An 18,990-nucleotide genomic window follows, 5' to 3' on the forward strand; every position below is an offset into this window, starting at 1 on the left:
TACAAATTTAGAAGAAGAAAGCCTGATTTATAATGGCCGTAACCGTTAACTTATGCCGGTGCCGGTAAAGTTCAACCATAGGACTTCAATGCTTTCGTTCATACTAACTTGCCGTATTAGTATGTACGAAAGAAAGTACCGGTTCTCCATGAGGCGTACTTTTCGAGTTGCGTAGGTTACGAAAATCAATCGTAAATTCGTTTAGCATTTCTGTTAGAGTGTACAATTGGTTGCATTAGTTCCGCATTTCTCTAATCTTCCGCGAAATACGCCCAATATGAATGACGGCTTTCAGAATGGCGTATTCTAGTAAATAAAAAATAACGTATTCTAGTAAATTACTAGAATACGCAGGTTACGCTTACGCAGGTTACGCCGCATGTGACGGCACCCTAAGATACCAGTTACACTAGAATACATGGTTTCTGATAGGTTGAAATCTCAATATTTATTCCTATTCCTAATATTTTTTCCATTGTGCGCAGGATCTTACTTAACTTAAAATTTACCGAAAAGTGGAACAATCGACCCCCGCTAAAATATAAAACTACTGGAACGAGTGCTGGCGGTAATTTCGCGATCTAATAAAGAACATTTCAAGTGGTATCTCTCATTTTCTAATCTATACTCAGCTATGACTGCGCATGTGCAATATCGTCTAACGCACATGCGCAATTATAGCTTAAACTATAGATTAAAAAAGGACAAAGATGCCATTTGGAACGCTCTCTCTCTCTCTGATCACTCTTAAAAAAAGGCATAAGGTCACACTCGTTCCAGTAGTATATATTTTTTTTCAATGAACTACACTTCATTGCATAAACTATAAAGCTGAAAACATAATGAAAAGCACAGACAACAAGAAGAGGAAATAACAAATTTCAATCTATCAGAAACCATGTATAATAGAATGGTTTTCTGATAGGTTGAAATCTCTTATTCCCTGTTCCTATTGCCTGTACTTTTCATTGTGTTTCAGACTTAAAAGTGCTGCCTGCACCAATTATTCTTAAGCCTATTGCACACTGGATGCGATAAACGACGAGCGATATCCAATAAAAGCTCTGCACTTTCTCACATGATACAGAGCTCTCATTAATTTAGCTTGATCATACATACATACATACAAATTAATGTATAGTCACCACAGCCCCATTGAATCGTGACATTAGAAGCAAAAAAAGACACGTTAATTTTTATTACACGTGCCATTTGTAAAGAAAGACAATTTGGATAAAACGAAATGACAAGATCGCTTTGAAATAATTGTAAAAATGGACGAAAGCTATTCTGATCCTCCCTTGATAGTCAGTAAATAATTATAAAAAGTGATAAAAAGTACGTGGAATTGCTTTTATTCAATGAGCATGTGTAGCTAATTTTCACTTAATATGTACATATGCCTTTATTGGAATCAGTTTTTATCTTTGTTAATTTAAGAATTATAACATCACAAATTCAAGAAAATTGACTTTTTTATACAAATTATGCAAAATTCTTTATAAATTTGTTTATAATACATAACATAGTAATCGAAATACATATATATTTTGATTACTATATATTTTTTATTATAAAAATATTTTTTCATTTATATCAATGCAAATTAATTTTTTTATATATCGATTCTTATAACTTAAAGAATTATAGTTATAAATATTTATACCCTCAAAGATGTTAGATACATATAGTATAAAGCTGAAATAATTTATACTATTTCTTTTTTTTCAAAAAAGCTTTTCTCTTTTTCTCTAATGCTTCCATGCGCATGTCCTCTAAATCTTCAATATATACTATAAATATTTAATTTTAAATTATACATTAACAAATTATTTATATTATTTATATGTATGTTACAAAATTCTCTATGTAAATGCTTATACAAATAAATACCTATTTTTGAGGATATATATTCTTCCTTTAATTGTTGCGCAAAATTACTTTCCATAGCATCATCATCATCATCATCATCATCAATATTTCCATATTTACTCTTATCGTAGCCAAATATTTCGCTAATATGTTTACTGTAATCTTCTTCCCCATTATCTTCTGGCCCATCGTCTATAAAATCAATCAAATCTGAATCGTCTTCCTCCTCATCATAGATACGTCCTGCAAAATTAAATAGGTTTCAAATTATTACTAATTGTTTGGTTTTTAAAACAAAATTTTATGATCATATTGCATAATTTATAATTAGAATTACTTTTATTGAATGCTTTTTTGACGATCGTATTAGATTTTGTAGTCCTATCATCGGATGGTGGAAATTGTTTTGGTTTAGTATTAGTTAATGTGGATTGTAACTTTAAATCTGAAGGTGGGCATTGCCGTGGTTTAATGTCCTTGGATATTTGCTTATTTATAGATTTAGATTTAGTCATATTTAATTTGTCAAAAGGCTCAGATTTTACGTTTTCCATTTTATTTTTACTTTGTCCTAATTTCTTCTTTTCCTCCTCGATAGCGCGTCGCATTTCCTCCAATTGCCTTCTCTCAGCTTCTAATTTTTTCCGTTCCTCTAATAACTCATTTTGAAATGAGCTCTTGTTTGAATTTGATTTTTCAATATTATGTTTACTGTCGAATTTATCAGTGATTTGTTTAGGAATGATTGTTGCACATTTAGACATTTTATTTGGTGTTGAATTTGAGATTATAGATTTTTCATTAATCTTGGGAATTCTGTTCGCTTGTGTTTTATCAAGCTTGCTAGATGTACTTGTCTTTTTATTTGTCTCTAAATCTTTCTTTTCACGTTGCTCCTTCCTTTCTTTTTCTTGTATGTATTCCATTTTTTGACGTTTTGTCATTGGTCGTTCATTTTCGACTTTTGGTTTAACTTCTACGACTACAGGTTCATATTGCTTTACCTCGGCGAGTTTTAAAAGTTCCGCAAAACCTATAGGTGGTAGCGATGATTTTTTCTTCACTTTGGGTTTTTCGTCTTTGTCTTCTTTAACTTTGGGTTTTTCATCTTCTTTAATTTCTTTGACTTTGTTATTAATTTCTTTGTTGTTCTCTACTTTTTCTTCAATTTCAGTTTCTTTTATATTTGAAATGTTTGATTTCCTTTTTCTCCTATGTCCGCTACTTTCTTCGAGTTCTTGTTGTTTCAAAGCTTGTTTTACTCTATCCTATAACATATAAAAAAATATATTTAATTGTATAAAATGATATGATAGAACATCATATATTTGCTTGTTCTTTCCTATTGATACAAAAAAATGATTTATTTTTTTCCATCAAAGAGAGTACAATAACGTGTAATAAAAAATAATTATTATCACAAAAGATATTTTTTCGAAATGTAATTGTGAACTTTTAATATAATAATAGTAATATACAACTTGAGAAAAGCAATATATCCGATTAAATCCGGTGCTTAAATAATATTTTTACATAAATTTTTTTAATTTCTAGTTTAAACAAACAACGCGGCGATTATTTATTGGTCTTGAAACACAGTTTTAAACTAAAGCTGGAGTACATAATATCACTCCACCATCATAAATAATAATAATGTATGTATATGGAACACACACGTAACAGAAATGTACTGGCGGTATCCCATATAATTTAATTATCCTTTACATTTTTGCAGAGTAAGATCAAATCACAAAAAATATGTCCAGACAAAATATTATGTAACATGTAAATCAAATGGAGTGATATATGACTCCATGCGAGAATAATCAATAAGTTTTGGCAACCATACCTAATTTCGAACAACAAAAAAAATACTTTATGATAATTATTATTGTTTTATTACACATTTTTCAATTGCAATTATATTAAATTATGTAATTCACATTCTCTCGAAATATTTCCTTCAATTTTTTTTAAAGAATATACCTTTGTGGATGCAATATCTTTCACTGTTCTTTCGCTAGCACTAAAAAGAGGTTTTTCTGGAGGTAAACTGTTATATTTATTCATAAGTTGATTGTACAATGCAGAAGCTGCCTGAGATTCATATCCATAATCATCTTCATCGGGTTGAGATGGGCCTGTAGCAATATTTTATATAATGAATCATATTATAGTAATGTATGTTATAAATATACTTAAGGATATACTTAGAGCAACGTATCAATAATATCATTTCAGTAATTATATAAAAATAAAGTTCCAAATACCAAGCATAAACATTCATTTTATAGATCAGAAAATTTCTAATACTAATAAAGTATCACGAAATAAAAGAGAAAAATAAGAATAAATACATAGATGATATAAAAAATATAATAAAAGAAGACCGTTGAAAGAATAGTTGCAATGAAAAAAATAATGGAACAAACATCTCAGTATAATCTAAGCTAAACGTCAATGACATTTTCTACTTCTTCTTCAACAATTATTGTCACATTAAATGTCATATATGCATATTACATTTAACATCGTTTAACATTTAACATAAAATAAAAAAAAATAAAAACAATTGATTAGAATAATGTAAGATATTATGCATATTAAATGCGTATTAAAAATAATTTTATTCACAGAAGAAAAAAAAATAAAAATAATACAGCAACATGCATATATGTCTTGCATTAATTTGATAAATATAAATTAAAAATCACGGTTTTCTCTCTATATTATTTCGAAAAAAATTCATAAATATTATAAAGACTGAGATAACTATAGCAGATTTCATATACTTAAGAGTTATCTGGATTATTTCAGAATAAGGCTGACCTTAAAACATCCATCGCTGTGCAAACCCACTGTGAAATTGTTCTGCCTCGATTTGGGATGATGGATAAATAATATATTGTATTGCTTGTATATATTATAACCTGTGGGCAAAAATATTGCCCGTTATGGATAAGTTTTTCTATTAATCAAGTTAACATCAAGACTATTATCGTATAAATGAGCTATTTGTTGCTATAAATTTCATTGGTTTAATGCCTTACAATTCATTATACTTTTACAGTTTTATTACTTTGCATATTACACATACATGATACAAATCTATTTATTTTGCTACTTTGATATTTAACAGTACTACACTGTTATTTGAAGAAATTTAACAGCACTATATTATAATTTCTCAAATGTATTAAAAAATGCTATATGTTGCAAAAAATAAGATAATTGTAAATAAATAAAATAAATTTCTTGGTATTTTTGTGTGTTTGGAACTTTATTTTTACATTTTATTTCAAACTTGTCCCTTCTTACGATGATATCTAACTTTGGATAAAAATATAAAACAAACCCTCATCAAATCTACTTCATCTGTAAAAAAAAAGATTATTTAGATATGTAAAATATTATACTACCTGCAATAGTAATAGCTGTATTTTCACTGTCAATGGCATCCTCAATCACCGACTTATTTGCTGCTTTACAAACTTTCAAATGTTTGTTTATCCGATTCTGGGTCTTTTGATCTCGTAAAGCTAAAAGATTCTGAAAAAAAGTATAACTTGTCAAATACTTGGAAATTTTTTTAGGAAAGATCATGGAAAACCTTTAAGCAGGAAAGACGGTGGGATAGAGTTAATATCATATATAGCAAAATGAAAGGTTATTTCTTAAACCTTTTTTGTTAATAACTTTTTAACGAAGGACAAATGCTGGCTAAAACCTGTTGGAAATTACTCAGAGTCATGACATACGAGTATGTTAAAGTCATTGGAGATCTCCCCTAATGTATATAGTAACTTAATAATACAAAGTTTTAAAATTTAATTATTCATACAGATGTACAAATTCAAGGCTTTAATTTATCTGGAGATAATATAGCGTTGTACAGCTTTGAAGTTACATTAAAACCTGGAATGTCGTGAACAACATAACAATTATTCTTTAGAAAGCTAGAGTACCTGCTAACTTCCATAATGAAGGTTTTAGGAACTATTTAACACGGTCTACTATACTATTCGCCCAAAGTGAGGCTACTGCAAACTATCTATGTTTAATTTGTTGCCCTTTAATATACTCTAGTTTAAATCTAAACAGTTTAAAAAAAGATCTTTCTTAGAAATCAAGTTACTAACAAATAAATTTTGGAGACAGACGGAAATCTCCTCTCTTCGAAATCAAAATTTTTAATTACTTTTCTTCCTAGAGAAGCCCTTTTTAAAACTTCTTACATATGTTCTAGGAAATATTAGAAGGGCACTTGTCCAGTTTAAAAAAAGAGGCTCCTCTTAAAAATCAATTTTGAAACACAACCTTTATAATCAAAATTTAAATACTAATCGGGCTCTCGAAATTAAAAAACAATAATAGGTATGAGGTAATGAGAGCGTTAACACAGCGCGGGAATTGGTACGCAATTTATATAATAGTCAAATAATATTCACGTAATATATTAAAATTGTACAATGACTGTTGATACAAGCTTATTTGGATGTTTCAGTTTTCTTCAAACCATCTTCAACAAATTCGTATATCATTATCATAGAGGTCTTGATAATCTTTATACCTTCAATTAAATTTCACTTCTCAGAATAAAAAGGAATGTGCATTCAACTGAGTCATGACATCATAAATAAAAATTATCTGAATTTTGATGAAAATGAAAAGCAACTATCTGAAATTTATTCGGGATTTGGTGTGAAACATACTAAGAACGGTTCTGAGAGATTTTACTCAATTATTTTATTGTAAATCCATGTTTCCCAGTATATAAGAGAATTCATAATTAAAGCCTTTATATTCCTAATGCAAGTAATTTACTTTTTATCCTTTTCTAGTTCTAAAAATTAGAAAAGGATAGAATAAGTTATACCAAGATTAAAATTACTCTACATTGATAACAATGGACATAAATGGAGTAATTTCTGCAAGTGGGGAGTGCAATAAGTAATTATCAAGAATAACAATATATGATTCTATATTGTAATGTCTATAACATGATTTTAAAAGGTTTCTTAAGAAAAAACAAAAAAATATATATGTTCCAAGATGTCTTATAATAAAATTTTTAAAGATATGAACAATCAAATACAAGACTTTTCTAAAGAACACAAATTGTAACACAAAACAAAAAAATGTTGTTAAAGCAAAAGATATTTTAAAAATAAAAACTTGATGCTGTTAAAAGCTTAAAATATCCATCTCACCATTGTACACATACTCAAAAATCATGTAAAGAGAGTACAAAATATAAATATAAATAAATTATTCAGACACTAATATAGCAATCTTTTATTATGTATTTTAACTCACTTCCTTTTTCCTTTTTTCCTCAAAGGCTTTTTGTTTCTCCTCCTCTTCTTTCCGAGCTAAAAATTTCTTGATATTATCGGAAAGGGTTTTAGATTGCTTAGATTGTTTCTTCAGTGGTGTAAATTTTGTTTGGTAGCATGGAACAGTCTGCTGAAAAATAAATAATATTTCAAGAAGGATGGTCCACCGAGAGTAAAAAGCATCTAAGCTAAACTGATCATTATTTGGGCTGTGTTTCGTTTCAAGCATGATGCACATGATGCATCATTTATCCTTGTTATTCATTGAATGTTAAATAAGGATAAATGATGCATTATGCACGTCATGCATGAAACAGAATGCACCCTTGGCTACATCGACACTTTACATTCGCCAGTTATAAACATGATGTAAGGAAACATGGTTGTAAATATAATAAATAAATATAGGGAGCTTTCCAGCAGAGGCACAAATTGACACAAGAGTCATCCTATCTTTGTTTCTTACCGATTATCGAACAGGATGACTCTTGTGTCAATTTGTGTCTTGCTGGAAAGATGTTAACAATATGGACTAACCTGTTTTTTTACTTCATTCTTTTGCGCGACAGAGATCAGAGTGCCAAAATCCATTTTATTGGCGACGACGACGATCATAAATAAAAAAACAGCCAACTTGCGATTTTACGAAATTGTCATGCGTTTAAATTAATGGATATTCTTCTGGGATCAAGTTTAAGTTAAGATTAATTATTCGACAGATTAATTGTTGATAGGCACGTCAGTGAAGTTTTTAACGTTCTAAATATTTTAATAAAAAAAGAAAAAGCTTTTAACGATTAACAGCGATATTAAAAGCTCTCTGCTTGAACATATTGTTGATAAATACTTCAAAAAGTCTCCATCTCCATGAAGCTACCGAATCACGATGTGAATAAAGGTTACAAAACTCTCTATAAAAATATACAATGACGTTATCAATACATGCTTTAATTATACTTAACTACGCGCATCAAAACGTACCAATGCCAATTAACAATAATAAATAAGAATAAATAAGAGTCTTTTACAGTTCCTCACGTTTAACAGAGAGAACTACAAATCCTCCATCTTGTGGCTAGCCAGGGATGAGTAGATGGGTGATGATGAAGTCATAAAGTGTTCGCTGATTAATCAAAATGATCGATAGTTTCTTCCTTACTCGATGTATCGAGGTATTCGATTATTCGTGTCAGGGTGCGAACATGAGGTCTGTTCGCATTGCATGCATTTTTTGTACTCAGCATTTTCGCTTTCGCTCTTTTTAACATCTTGTTTTAGGGCCACTGTCACCAAGCTCAGTTAACTTAACTGGCCAGTTAGTCTATCGGAATTGACCAATCGCATTTGTCATTTTGTTTGCTTCAAAATGGCTGCGTTCAGCAGAACGTTTGTTTTGCAACTGTTGGAAGTTTCCTTTGCGCTGATTGGATCATACTTTTAGATCTAGAAGAATGGTCCTATCTCAGCAGACAATCATAAAACGGTTGCAAAACTGTTGAGTCTGCTGAACGCAGCCAATGCTTTGAAAATCAAATTGCTTTGAAGCAAACAAAATGACACAAATGCGATTGGTCAATTCCGATAGACTAAGGGTGAAATCACACGGTGCGGAAAAAGACTGCGGAATAGAGAATGCGTCATCGAAGCAACCAATCAACGCTATTCAGCGTTATTCGAAATAGCGCTGATTGGTTGCTTCAATGACGCATTCTCTATTCCGCAGTCTTTTTCCGCACCGTGTGATTTCACCCTAACTGGCCAGTTAAGTTAACTGACTAACTGGCCAGTTAAGTTAACTGAGCTTGATGACAGTGGCCCTTATTCCTTTATTGTAGACCGAAGCATTATTATCCATATGTCGAAATTTAATTCCCTATTCCTAATATTTAATTCTCTATTCCTTATTCCTTCTATTGTGGCCGTACTTAAGCCTCTAAAGCTGGTTCTACATTAGTCGCATCGTAGTGTCGCAAGCATGTCGTAAGTGTTGCGGTCCAATCAACATCAATCTAGCTCTACTCTGATGGACCACAACGCAAGCATGTCGCTGCGATGCGACTAATGTAGAATCAGCTTAATGTAGAACCAGCTTTAGGAGCTGTAAGCTTATTGGCTACCGCGTCACATTTTGCCGCGCGGTAAACGTTTCTGCGTCCAGTGCAGGAATCATAATGTAGAACCAGCTTGAAGCTGGTCTACATTAGTCTCATCGCAGTGTCGCAAGCATGTCGCAAGCGTTGTGGTCCAATCAGAGTCGAGCTAGATTGATGTTGATTGGACCGCAACACTTGCGACGCTGCGATGCAATTAATGTAGAACGAGCTTAATGTGAAGATGCTGGTCCGTATTCAGAACGCGCTTTTATCGATAAGAGAATGCATCGTTGTAAGCGCATAACATCGTAAGCATAACATCGTTGTAAGCGCGTTCTGAATACGGGCTGCTGAGTGTAATGCGGGGTCTACAATAGAAATCGGAGCGATCGTAGGGTCTTAAGTCATAGAGAATTGACCAATCATAGTCGATTATTCTTCTCATATTCGACTGTGATTGGTTAATTATCTACGACTTAAGACTCTACGACCGCTACGACTTTTAATGGGTGCATTGGCTGCGTTCAGCAGAAAAAGCAGCTTTGCAACTGTTGTAAAATTCTTTAATATGATTGGCTTTACCCTTAGTTCCTTATTGGATCTAAATGTATAAACCAATCATATTCAAGAATTTTACAACAGTTGCAAAGCTGCTTTCTCTGCTGAACGCAGCCATTCAGTACTACAACCGCTCACTGAGCGCTCAATGAGCTCTTGAATCTGTTTGGTCTATATTTTTAGTTCTAACGGAATATGCCAATCAGATGCAGTAGACCCCGTATCAGATTTTTATTGTAGACCCCGCATAAAAAGTGCATGCAACGCGAACAACTTCGTATCAAGTGCAAGATGTAAACTAGATCATAGACCGTTTGGCAACACTGAACAATACTAGATGAGAGAAAATAAAATCACTAGCCCGCTTATAGTCTGCTACGTCCGCGCTGTCAAATATACTCGTTCACGCGTGTACTGAGTAATTGATGAGAATAAAGTCACGCATAAATAAAGTGACGGATACTACGTGGAAAGGAAAGAGGGACGGCTACCCGAAGTGTATCCTACTACGTTACGTGTCAAGCATGTGGTATCGTGGTAAAGGAGCGGCTTTCGCGTAGCGCCTTGTCCGCGTATCCGTCGTCTCGCATATGTACGGAGCAAAATGTGTTGAGAGGAGCAGTTAATTTCCACGATAAATTAAACGTCGACGATATTTCTGCTCGCGTCAGGTACCGCCTCCCTTTTGCACCTGAAAATTCCTGTGATTAATTAACATCGTCGATTCGTTTCGATGCGCCTTGTTCTTTTCGTTCTGTATATTATTATTGAATTGTAGTTGTTCTCTTGTACTTTAGGAATTTTACACTGTAAACATTAAGATCTCGCGGCGTATTTACGAAGCGTATTTACGCGTTCGTAATTTTCATAGACTTGCACAGTCAAAGTTCTTTAACTTTAAACCGCTTCCTCGATTGCAGGATTTCATGGGGCTTTCGATTGCGAATATGTTTTGAAGAGAAGATGCCATCTGAAACAGATGCCATGGGCAGTGTTTTCAAGGAAGAAGAGGACACTGAGAAATCTAACGAGCAACCTGTCTCATTAATGACCTTAAATTCTGAGAATAAAGACTCGATTGTATCTGCGAAACATATAGATACTCATCTGGCCAATGCTAATGGTGACAGGGTATCCACATCAGATGATAGAACCAAGTTCTTGAACTCGACTGATGAAGATGCAGTATCTACGACAAGTGATAGCTTTGTAACGACAAATAACTTGCTTGAAGCAGAGAATTTATATTCCCAATCTAAGACAACAGGTAATGTCAATATCAATTTTGTAAATAATTTTAAGTATTCACATTTTTATCAACATATAAAGAACTTTTGCAAAGTTCTTATTTAATCTTTAGATTCAAAGGATGATAATAAAGATGTATTATCTTGAAAATTTTAGATAGATTTTCGGTACTGGTTAAACAAACTGAAGAAAATGATGATATAGGTACTACATGCAACAACGTGGTACAAAATTTGAGTAAAAAATCAATTTTTCTTGCTCATAGAAATTTATCCAGAAAGAAAGGCTTGTTAGCAGAGAACATTTCTGAAATTCATTGTGATGCTTCAGAATTGGCAGCCTGTTCTAACAATATTCCAGATGGGAAAGCTTATGGATTTGAAAAGAGTTATAATATTGACGTAGAAGAATGCAGTAATGAATCAAATACAGGGAATCTGTGTAATAATAATACAGATGTTTCATCGGATACTAGGCACAAATTGATCCAAGAGACAATACCCTTACACATTTGCAAACAGTCTTTAAAAGATGATGATTCTGATACGAGTCATTTAAGTCTTGTGAATATATTATTAAAAACGTCTAGCAATGACGATAAAGATTGCAAGATAGATCATGAAAGTAATGAAAGTAATTTACCGGTAGATGGATTAACGTCTCTGTCTTTAGATATATCTAAAGAATCGTTAAATTCGCAAAGTGCAACTTCAGCTAATTATAGTGATGCGACTAATGATACAAAAATATCTTTAAATATATTAGACAATAATAATAAAAATTCGCTTGAAAATGACGAAAATGAATTACCCAGTTCATCTAAACATGTAATTTGTAAAGAAATGTCAACATCACAAGACGCGGGACGTGCTTCTTTATGTCATGATTCTGTGAGTATAAGTAAACCGTTTAAACTGCCAATCTTAGAAAAAATGCCTAAAACTGCCAGTGTTCAACAATCTGAGATTGAGGAGAATGCAGTAGCACTTTTGGACTCGTCGTTTACCAGACAAAATCAATTGGAGAGAATTCGTTGCCTAGATTCGGAACCTCGTTCATCGAACAGCAGCGAGGAAAGTAATTCAGATATAGAGTTGCAACATGCGAGTATAAGTAACAATGATATCAAAAAGGTAAATAAATTACATATCTTGATTTTTTCGCAAGCTATTATTATCGATGATAAAATTTCAATCATTAAGATTTGACAACAATGTTAAGTTTCTTGTATTATTTATTATTATTATGATTCAAGAGCATTTTGTCTTATGAAAAATAAACATAAACATATAGGATAAAACATATAGGATATTGCACTGATAAGTAAAAATAATTACTAACATACCGTTGAAGTGGAGTAGTCATTTGTAAATTGTAAATATATCTCTTGAGCTTCAAAAAGTGATTTACTTTCCTGGGCTTTGGCATAGTCGTACTTTCAAGATGAATTTTTTGCTTTTTTTTTTACAATTTTGGTTTACAATTTTCTCTTAGCTTCATTCATCCATGCATACCTTACACGCACTCCTAATTTACTATTTAAACTATCTTACTACTTTACTTTATCTTATCTTACTATCTGCTTATTTCTTTCCTTTTTCTTTGTCTAGCTCGCAAAATATAAAATTGCACTACCCTATCTTAACTTATCTTATCCTACTATTAATTTGCACTACTTATACATAAATCATAGCCTTATTCTTACAGTCTTTAGTTTTCAGTTCTTATATTTTCCTCTTTTTATTGCACGGACTCATACATCTACACATCTAACTTATACTTAAAGCTTGTTCTTTCTCAGCTCTCCTTATTCTTAGTATTCGCTCTTTGTCTTTCCATAATTAGAAACGTTATTTTAAAAACGAAACTATTTTACTTTAGAGACAGTGCAGACCCAACGGAGTTGTAACAAAGGAAGGAGCAGAATATTATCAGCTGTGGCGTAGCACAGGTGGTCATTTGTCTCCCGAATCGTTATACGAAACTCTCTATCCAATGCCACCACCACTTCCACCAAGAACAGCACATCGACCATTACATAGAAGTAATGCTTTACCAAGCGGCGCACCAGAGTTACCTAAACGACATCAAAAGCATCCAGCGCCATTACATCCTGAAGATTGTTTTGGATTCGAGATTGTAGACGTTGATGAAGCGTCAAACCTTAAGGTTGAGATTATTAAATTTTATTATTATGCGATGTTGTCGCATCTAAACTATATACGGATTATTTAACAATAAAATTAAAAATACGAAAGGCTCTCCAAATAAATTAAACAATTAATTACGTTGATGTAAAAGGAATTGCCAAATGTGAGCCGACACTAGTTGTTCGTGTGTAATCCAATGTGTATATTAAAAAATGTGATATAGACGTTTCAACCCTGGTATTGGGTCCTCTTCAATGTAGAATATATGTATTTAAGATAATTTCATGTCAAATTAAAGTAAAAACGTTCGATCGTCAAAACATCGTTAAACTATTGTCGCTGTTTGAATCTTCAAATAGTCGTCTGTTATATTTTACTGAATATACAAACAGTCCAAAGAATTCCACTAAAATAAATGGTTCAAAAGAACTTTAATTAATTGTAATAAACTATATTAGTCAAAATTACTAAAAACTTACGTAGCGATAAGCTTAACGATGGTCTGTTACAAAGATTATTTAATGTTTTAGTTAAGGACAGCAGTTACAAAAAGTATCGCTCTATTAAGTTCACCGAGATCACACAGACAACGAGAAAGGCCAGAATTGACAATAGCTAGTCAAATGGAGTGTCCGCCCACACCCACACATCGACCCAGACCTTTATGTCCATTACCTGTATGCCAAACGTCAAACGTATCTTTATCCTCAGAAGAACCTCTACCTCCATGTAAGTAAATATTATACTGCATGTTTATATTTCTGTTTCTATGCATTTCTCTCAGTGTTAATTGATTAATCACTATGTATATTTCAGCATGGGAAGCGAGAATAGATAGTCACGGCCGAGTATTTTACATAGATCATATCAATCGAACTACAACATGGCAAAGGCCAAACTTGACGACACGTAATACTGGTTCCGATTTACGAAGACAACAATTAGACAGGCGTTACCAAAGTGTACGACGAACTATTTCGCGTTCTGATAACATAGATCGCGAAGCTAACGGTTCAAACGGCAATCTTTTTGATAATAGCGAGCGGCAGAATGATCGTACTGATAGAGGCGAATCTGAACTATTCGATATCAGCACAATACCACCGGTATTATTTCTAACACGGCCTGACTTTTTTACCGTACTGCACACCAACGCCGACGCCATGGAGGTGTACAACCGTAATCCAAGTTTAAAACACATGATCAATAGAGTTAGAAGAGATCCTGTAGTTTTTCCAAGATATGAACATAATAGAGATTTAGTTGCCTTAATTAATGTTTTTGCTGATTCGAACAAAGAACTCCCAAGAGGGTATGAATCTAAGCTCGATAGAACAGGCAAAGTAAGTTTTTAATTCTCAGGAGAGAAAGGCTTTGTAATCTGATATCGCATAATATTGATCATAAATATTATTTCAGAGATTTTTTATATGTCACGCTAGAAAGGCTACGTCTTTTATCGATCCACGATTACCTACAGAAGCTGCTCATATACGGACGTTGCTAGATGAAGCTCCTCTTCCGCCGCCCAGACCGCAACAATCGTCTGTAACTGCTACTCCTGAAATACCTGTAGCCTACAACGACAAAGTAGTTGCTTTTCTACGTCAGCCTAATATAATGGATATCCTAAAAGAAAGACATTCTGCACTAGGACAAAATATCGCGCTTCGAGAGAAAGTTAATACCATAAGAGTCGAAGGAACTGTAGCGTTACAAAGATGGAGTCATGATGTTCCTTTAGCATTATTACTAAGGTAGGAAACAAATGCTCCTATATATATTTTTTTTTTACTGTTATTATATATACATCTATATATAATTTATATACAGTATAATAATAATATCATGTTATTATTTTCAGTCTATTTGAGCAAGAAATAATGTCCTATGTACCTGGTAGTATTGGTAGATCTCCGCTTGGTAGCCCGCATGCATCACCTGGATTGACAAGGGCTTCTGCCAGAGCTCCCGCACTGTACAGAAGAGATTTCGAAGCTAAACTTCGAACTTTTTATCGAAAGCTAGAAAGCAAAGGTTATGGACAAGGGCCAAGTAAATTAAAGTACGTCTCAGCACATATCATCCCCGGTTTGCAAAAAAATCGCAAAGGTTCCAAACTTTTGGCCGGGGGTGTATCTGTGTGTTAAATACGATATACATTCATAAATACATTTCAAGCAATTTATCGAAAAATTTTTATGTTATCTGTACAGATTACACATCAGGAGAGAACATTTACTCGAAGATGCCTTTACGCGTATAATGGCTGCGTCAAAGAAAGATCTGCAGAAAGGTAAACTAGTGGTCATCTTTGATCATGAAGAAGGATTGGATTATGGTGGACCGTCCCGAGAATTTTTCTTTCATTTATCACGCGAACTATTCAATCCTTATTACGGATTGTTCGAATATTCAGCTAATGACACTTACACGGTACAAATCTCGCCAATGTCGGCTTTCGTGGATAACTATCACGATTGGTTCAGATTTTCGGGCAGAGTTCTGGGCTTAGCATTGGTTCACCAATATCTACTCGATGCGTTTTTCACGAGACCATTTTACAAGGCGCTTTTAAGGATACCGGCGAGTTTGAGTGATCTGGAGAGTTTAGATCAGGAGTTTCATCAGAGTTTAATGTGGATCAAAGAAAAGGACATAAGTATCGAACCATTAGAATTAACCTTTTCAGTAACAGAGGAACTCTTGGGACGAGTCGCTGAACGCGAGTTGAAGCCAGGTGGGAGAAATATTGCGGTTACTGAAAAGAATAAAAAGGAATATCTCGAGAGGGTAGTACGTTGGCGTCTTGAGCGTGGCGTCGCAGAACAAACGGAATCGTTGGTTCGCGGCTTTTATGAAGTGGTGGATCCGCGTTTAGTGTCGGTTTTCGATGCCCGCGAGTTAGAGCTGGTTATTGCGGGTGCAGCTGAAATTGACCTAAACGATTGGCGAACACACACCGAATACAGGAGCGGTTATCACGATGCGCATCCGGTAGTAGAGTGGTTCTGGAGCAGCATAAGTCGATTTACTAACGAACAACGTCTAAGATTACTGCAATTCGTTACCGGCACCTCAAGTATTCCATACGAGGGATTTGCGGCTTTGCGTGGATCGACAGGACCAAGGAAATTCTGCATAGAAAAATGGGGGAGACCAAATAGTTTGCCAAGGTAATTTTGTTCTTCTTTTAATCTGTTAACGATAACTGCATTAATGTATCCTATATTTTCCATTTTTTTATCCTTTAGGAATTCACAATATCTCTTCTTTATTATCATTGTCATTTCAGAGCTCACACGTGTTTTAATCGCTTGGATCTTCCGCCTTATCCTACGCCCGAGATTTTATACGAAAAGCTGCTGTTGGCTGTAGAAGAGACAAATACATTTGGTATAGAATAAAGCGATGAATTGAATTTGTAATTATAAAGAATTTGTACAATTGATAGGATTATAACTATCCAGATTGCATTTTCTGCTAAAAAGAATAGGACAAGAATTTGTATAGGCCTATAATAGAGTTTATAAATTATGTGGATTATTACTAATTCAATTTATTAAAATCGAATATGCGATATAAATAACTAAACAATCTGCAGCTTCACAATCTCTCAGAATTTTGGTCAAACGGTGTATTTAATTTATTATGTGAAATAACATAATTGAATTCTCTCTTCAAACTTTCACGAATCTATGTCGTTCGGTGACTATAAAAGTTCACGCTTGTTGATGCAATCGTTACGTACATACTAGGATCTCGTAAATCTCAAAATGGTTCTTTTTCAGCTTTTCTCAAGTTAGCGGAGCTAATCTTTTATGTTTCCAAATTGCCTTTGCTCCTTGTATTTTCTATCCCATTTTTAAATAAAAACAAAAATTTATTTATCAAATTTATGAAGATCTAAAGCTATAGCAATTTTGACAAGAATAATGTGTTGTAAAGATTATTACTTCTTCAGCGTGGGTTTCTAAAAAATCAAAGAAATTAATTTAGATAAATGTTGCTATTGTTGCCGCTACCATTAATATTGCTGTTCTAACTATCACTATTGCTCCTCTACTCTTATTAATACTATATACCTATTATTGATAAACTTACTATGACTGTTAGTGCTATTATTACTTCTGTTCCTATCATCGTCACTAATTTTAGTACTAATTATTTTATGATTAATTATTACCACTTTTAAGTGATCAGATCCAACATAGAATTCAAAAGATAATATTGCATCGTAATTACCTACAGCTCCGCTAATTAAATTTTATATTATGCATCTGCAGTTTTATATATATAATTCAATATCTTTATTTCGGGGTATATTGAGGTCTGAGTGTAGCACTATTAAAACATTTAATGATGACCGTCACCAGTGTTTCTAGTCTACGAATTGGAATTTCACATGCAGCTGCCTTTTAATGTATTTTAACATTCCGAAGAATCTTGTTAGTTATATTAAAAGAGTTTATAGAGCAAGATTGTTAATGCAGAAAAATAAATATCTTAATTCTGATGTAAGTAGCGATTTGAAAAAGTTCGCTAAAGAAGCACATTTATCTTACATCTACTTTTTATTGCTTAGTTATCACGATATAATGTACGACATGATGTAGATGTTTTTAAAAACTTTGCACATAATATAAAAAGCATTAAGGAATAATTCATACACGAGAAATATAGACTTATGACGATACCTTTTTATTAAGCTATTAGTACGTTCCCATACAGCACCAAAATTTTTCAAAAATATCTCAAAAATATTTCAACTGAAAAGTAAAATATTTCATAATAGTTGCGAAATATATCTGCAACATTTTTTTAGACATTTCTAGAATAGCAAAATATCCGCTATTGTTGCGCTTGAAATCTTGTAGAAAAATTGTTGAAAGATTATTGAAAAAAAATTTGCAATCTTTTTAAATATACTTTCAAAATACATTAATTTTCACCTTAAAGACCTTAGAGTCCAATTTTGAGGCCTTCAGAGAATCATCTTACTAGAATACAGATAAAAAATCTTATCATGTTACATCTTTTATTTTATTCTGTATGGATTTTTACTTATGAAAAATAAGACTCCGTCGTATTCATCTAGTAGCGCGTACTGTTTTTCAACTTCATTATATATGAAAAGTTGAAATAATTTTGAAACCTTTCTGAAAATTTTTTGCAACAATCGGTGCTGCATGAGTTATTATTTATTATTGCTATATACATAGCAAACGAAACTTATGCATTTGTACAGCTATCATATAGTAATTATATAAGAACGATAAATAAAATACAACGAATATAACATTGTGGTGTTTTTAACGAATAAGTCAATTTAATAAGTCTACATCAATTATTTCATATTATACAATTTATTTTATAATTATTAATATTATGAAATAATCGCAGAGTTAAATTGCATTCTATTTAACTGAGACCATATTTAATTAACTGTTATTTATTTCTTAAATAATCTTACACATAATGTGATATAATATTTTAAAGTTATCAATATTGAAAAAAAATTCTTCCATTTCTGTCTATAATAGGATCAAAGTGTTCCTGTAAATTCAATATTTAAATATATTTTATATGTTTATTATATGTATCATTATATTATTTTATTTAAAAAAATTATTTTCCGAAAATATATATATATTTATATACATACCTCCGTTTTAAGATAATTGAACATTAATGACTATGACACTAAAATATTGAGAGAGCGAGAGAGAGATC

General features: G+C 32.5%; 2 protein-coding genes across 3 annotated transcripts; one reads left to right on the forward strand and one right to left on the reverse strand.

Moving 5' to 3' along the window:
• Window positions 1-1,671: 1,671 nt before the first annotated feature.
• Window positions 1,672-8,278, reverse strand: LOC108721973 (protein SPT2 homolog). 2 transcript variants are annotated; one of them, XM_018446835.1, is made up of 7 exons: window positions 7,746-8,278; window positions 7,189-7,335; window positions 5,292-5,421; window positions 3,859-4,013; window positions 2,210-3,140; window positions 1,894-2,115; window positions 1,672-1,793 (listed from the first exon to the last, which is right to left on the reverse strand). In XM_018446835.1, the coding sequence occupies exons 1-7, from the start codon at window positions 7,821-7,823 to the stop codon at window positions 1,714-1,716; spliced, it is 1,743 nt and encodes a 580-aa protein (XP_018302337.1). In that variant the 5' UTR covers window positions 7,824-8,278; the 3' UTR covers window positions 1,672-1,713. The 2 variants fall into 2 exon arrangements, with proteins under 2 accessions (XP_018302337.1, XP_018302336.1); XM_018446834.1 differs by having other exon boundaries at window positions 7,189-7,338.
• Window positions 8,279-10,263: 1,985 nt separating this feature from the next.
• Window positions 10,264-17,112, forward strand: Hecw (Hecw ubiquitin protein ligase). Its single transcript, XM_018446833.1, has 10 exons — window positions 10,264-10,530; window positions 10,780-11,126; window positions 11,264-12,240; window positions 12,989-13,276; window positions 13,788-13,986; window positions 14,074-14,600; window positions 14,677-15,014; window positions 15,122-15,322; window positions 15,474-16,433; window positions 16,553-17,112. The coding sequence occupies exons 2-10, from the start codon at window positions 10,823-10,825 to the stop codon at window positions 16,662-16,664; spliced, it is 3,906 nt and encodes a 1,301-aa protein (XP_018302335.1). The 5' UTR covers window positions 10,264-10,530; window positions 10,780-10,822; the 3' UTR covers window positions 16,665-17,112.
• The last annotated feature ends 1,878 nt before the right edge of the window (window positions 17,113-18,990 follow it).

The sequence above is a fragment of the Mycetomoellerius zeteki genome, unplaced genomic scaffold, assembly GCF_001594055.1.
Source record: "Mycetomoellerius zeteki isolate Tzet28-1 unplaced genomic scaffold, Tzet1.0 scaffold189, whole genome shotgun sequence".
Classification (NCBI taxonomy): domain Eukaryota; kingdom Metazoa; phylum Arthropoda; class Insecta; order Hymenoptera; family Formicidae; genus Mycetomoellerius; species Mycetomoellerius zeteki.

Coding starts and splice junctions, on each gene's coding strand:
- LOC108721973 (XM_018446834.1), bottom strand. CDS start 7,823: ATGATCGTCGTCGTCGCCAATAAAATGGATTTTGGCACTCTGATCTCT. Junction 7,339..7,745: donor AGAATGAAGTAAAAAAACAG/GTTAGTCCATAT, acceptor TTTATTTTTCAG/CAGACTGTTCCATGCTACCA. Junction 5,422..7,188: donor AGGAAAAAAGGAAAAAGGAA/GTGAGTTAAAAT, acceptor ACTTTTTTTCAG/AATCTTTTAGCTTTACGAGA.
- Hecw (XM_018446833.1), top strand. CDS start 10,823: ATGCCATCTGAAACAGATGCCATGGGCAGTGTTTTCAAGGAAGAAGAG. Junction 14,601..14,676: donor AGCTCGATAGAACAGGCAAA/GTAAGTTTTTAA, acceptor ATATTATTTCAG/AGATTTTTTATATGTCACGC. Junction 16,434..16,552: donor AGACCAAATAGTTTGCCAAG/GTAATTTTGTTC, acceptor TTGTCATTTCAG/AGCTCACACGTGTTTTAATC.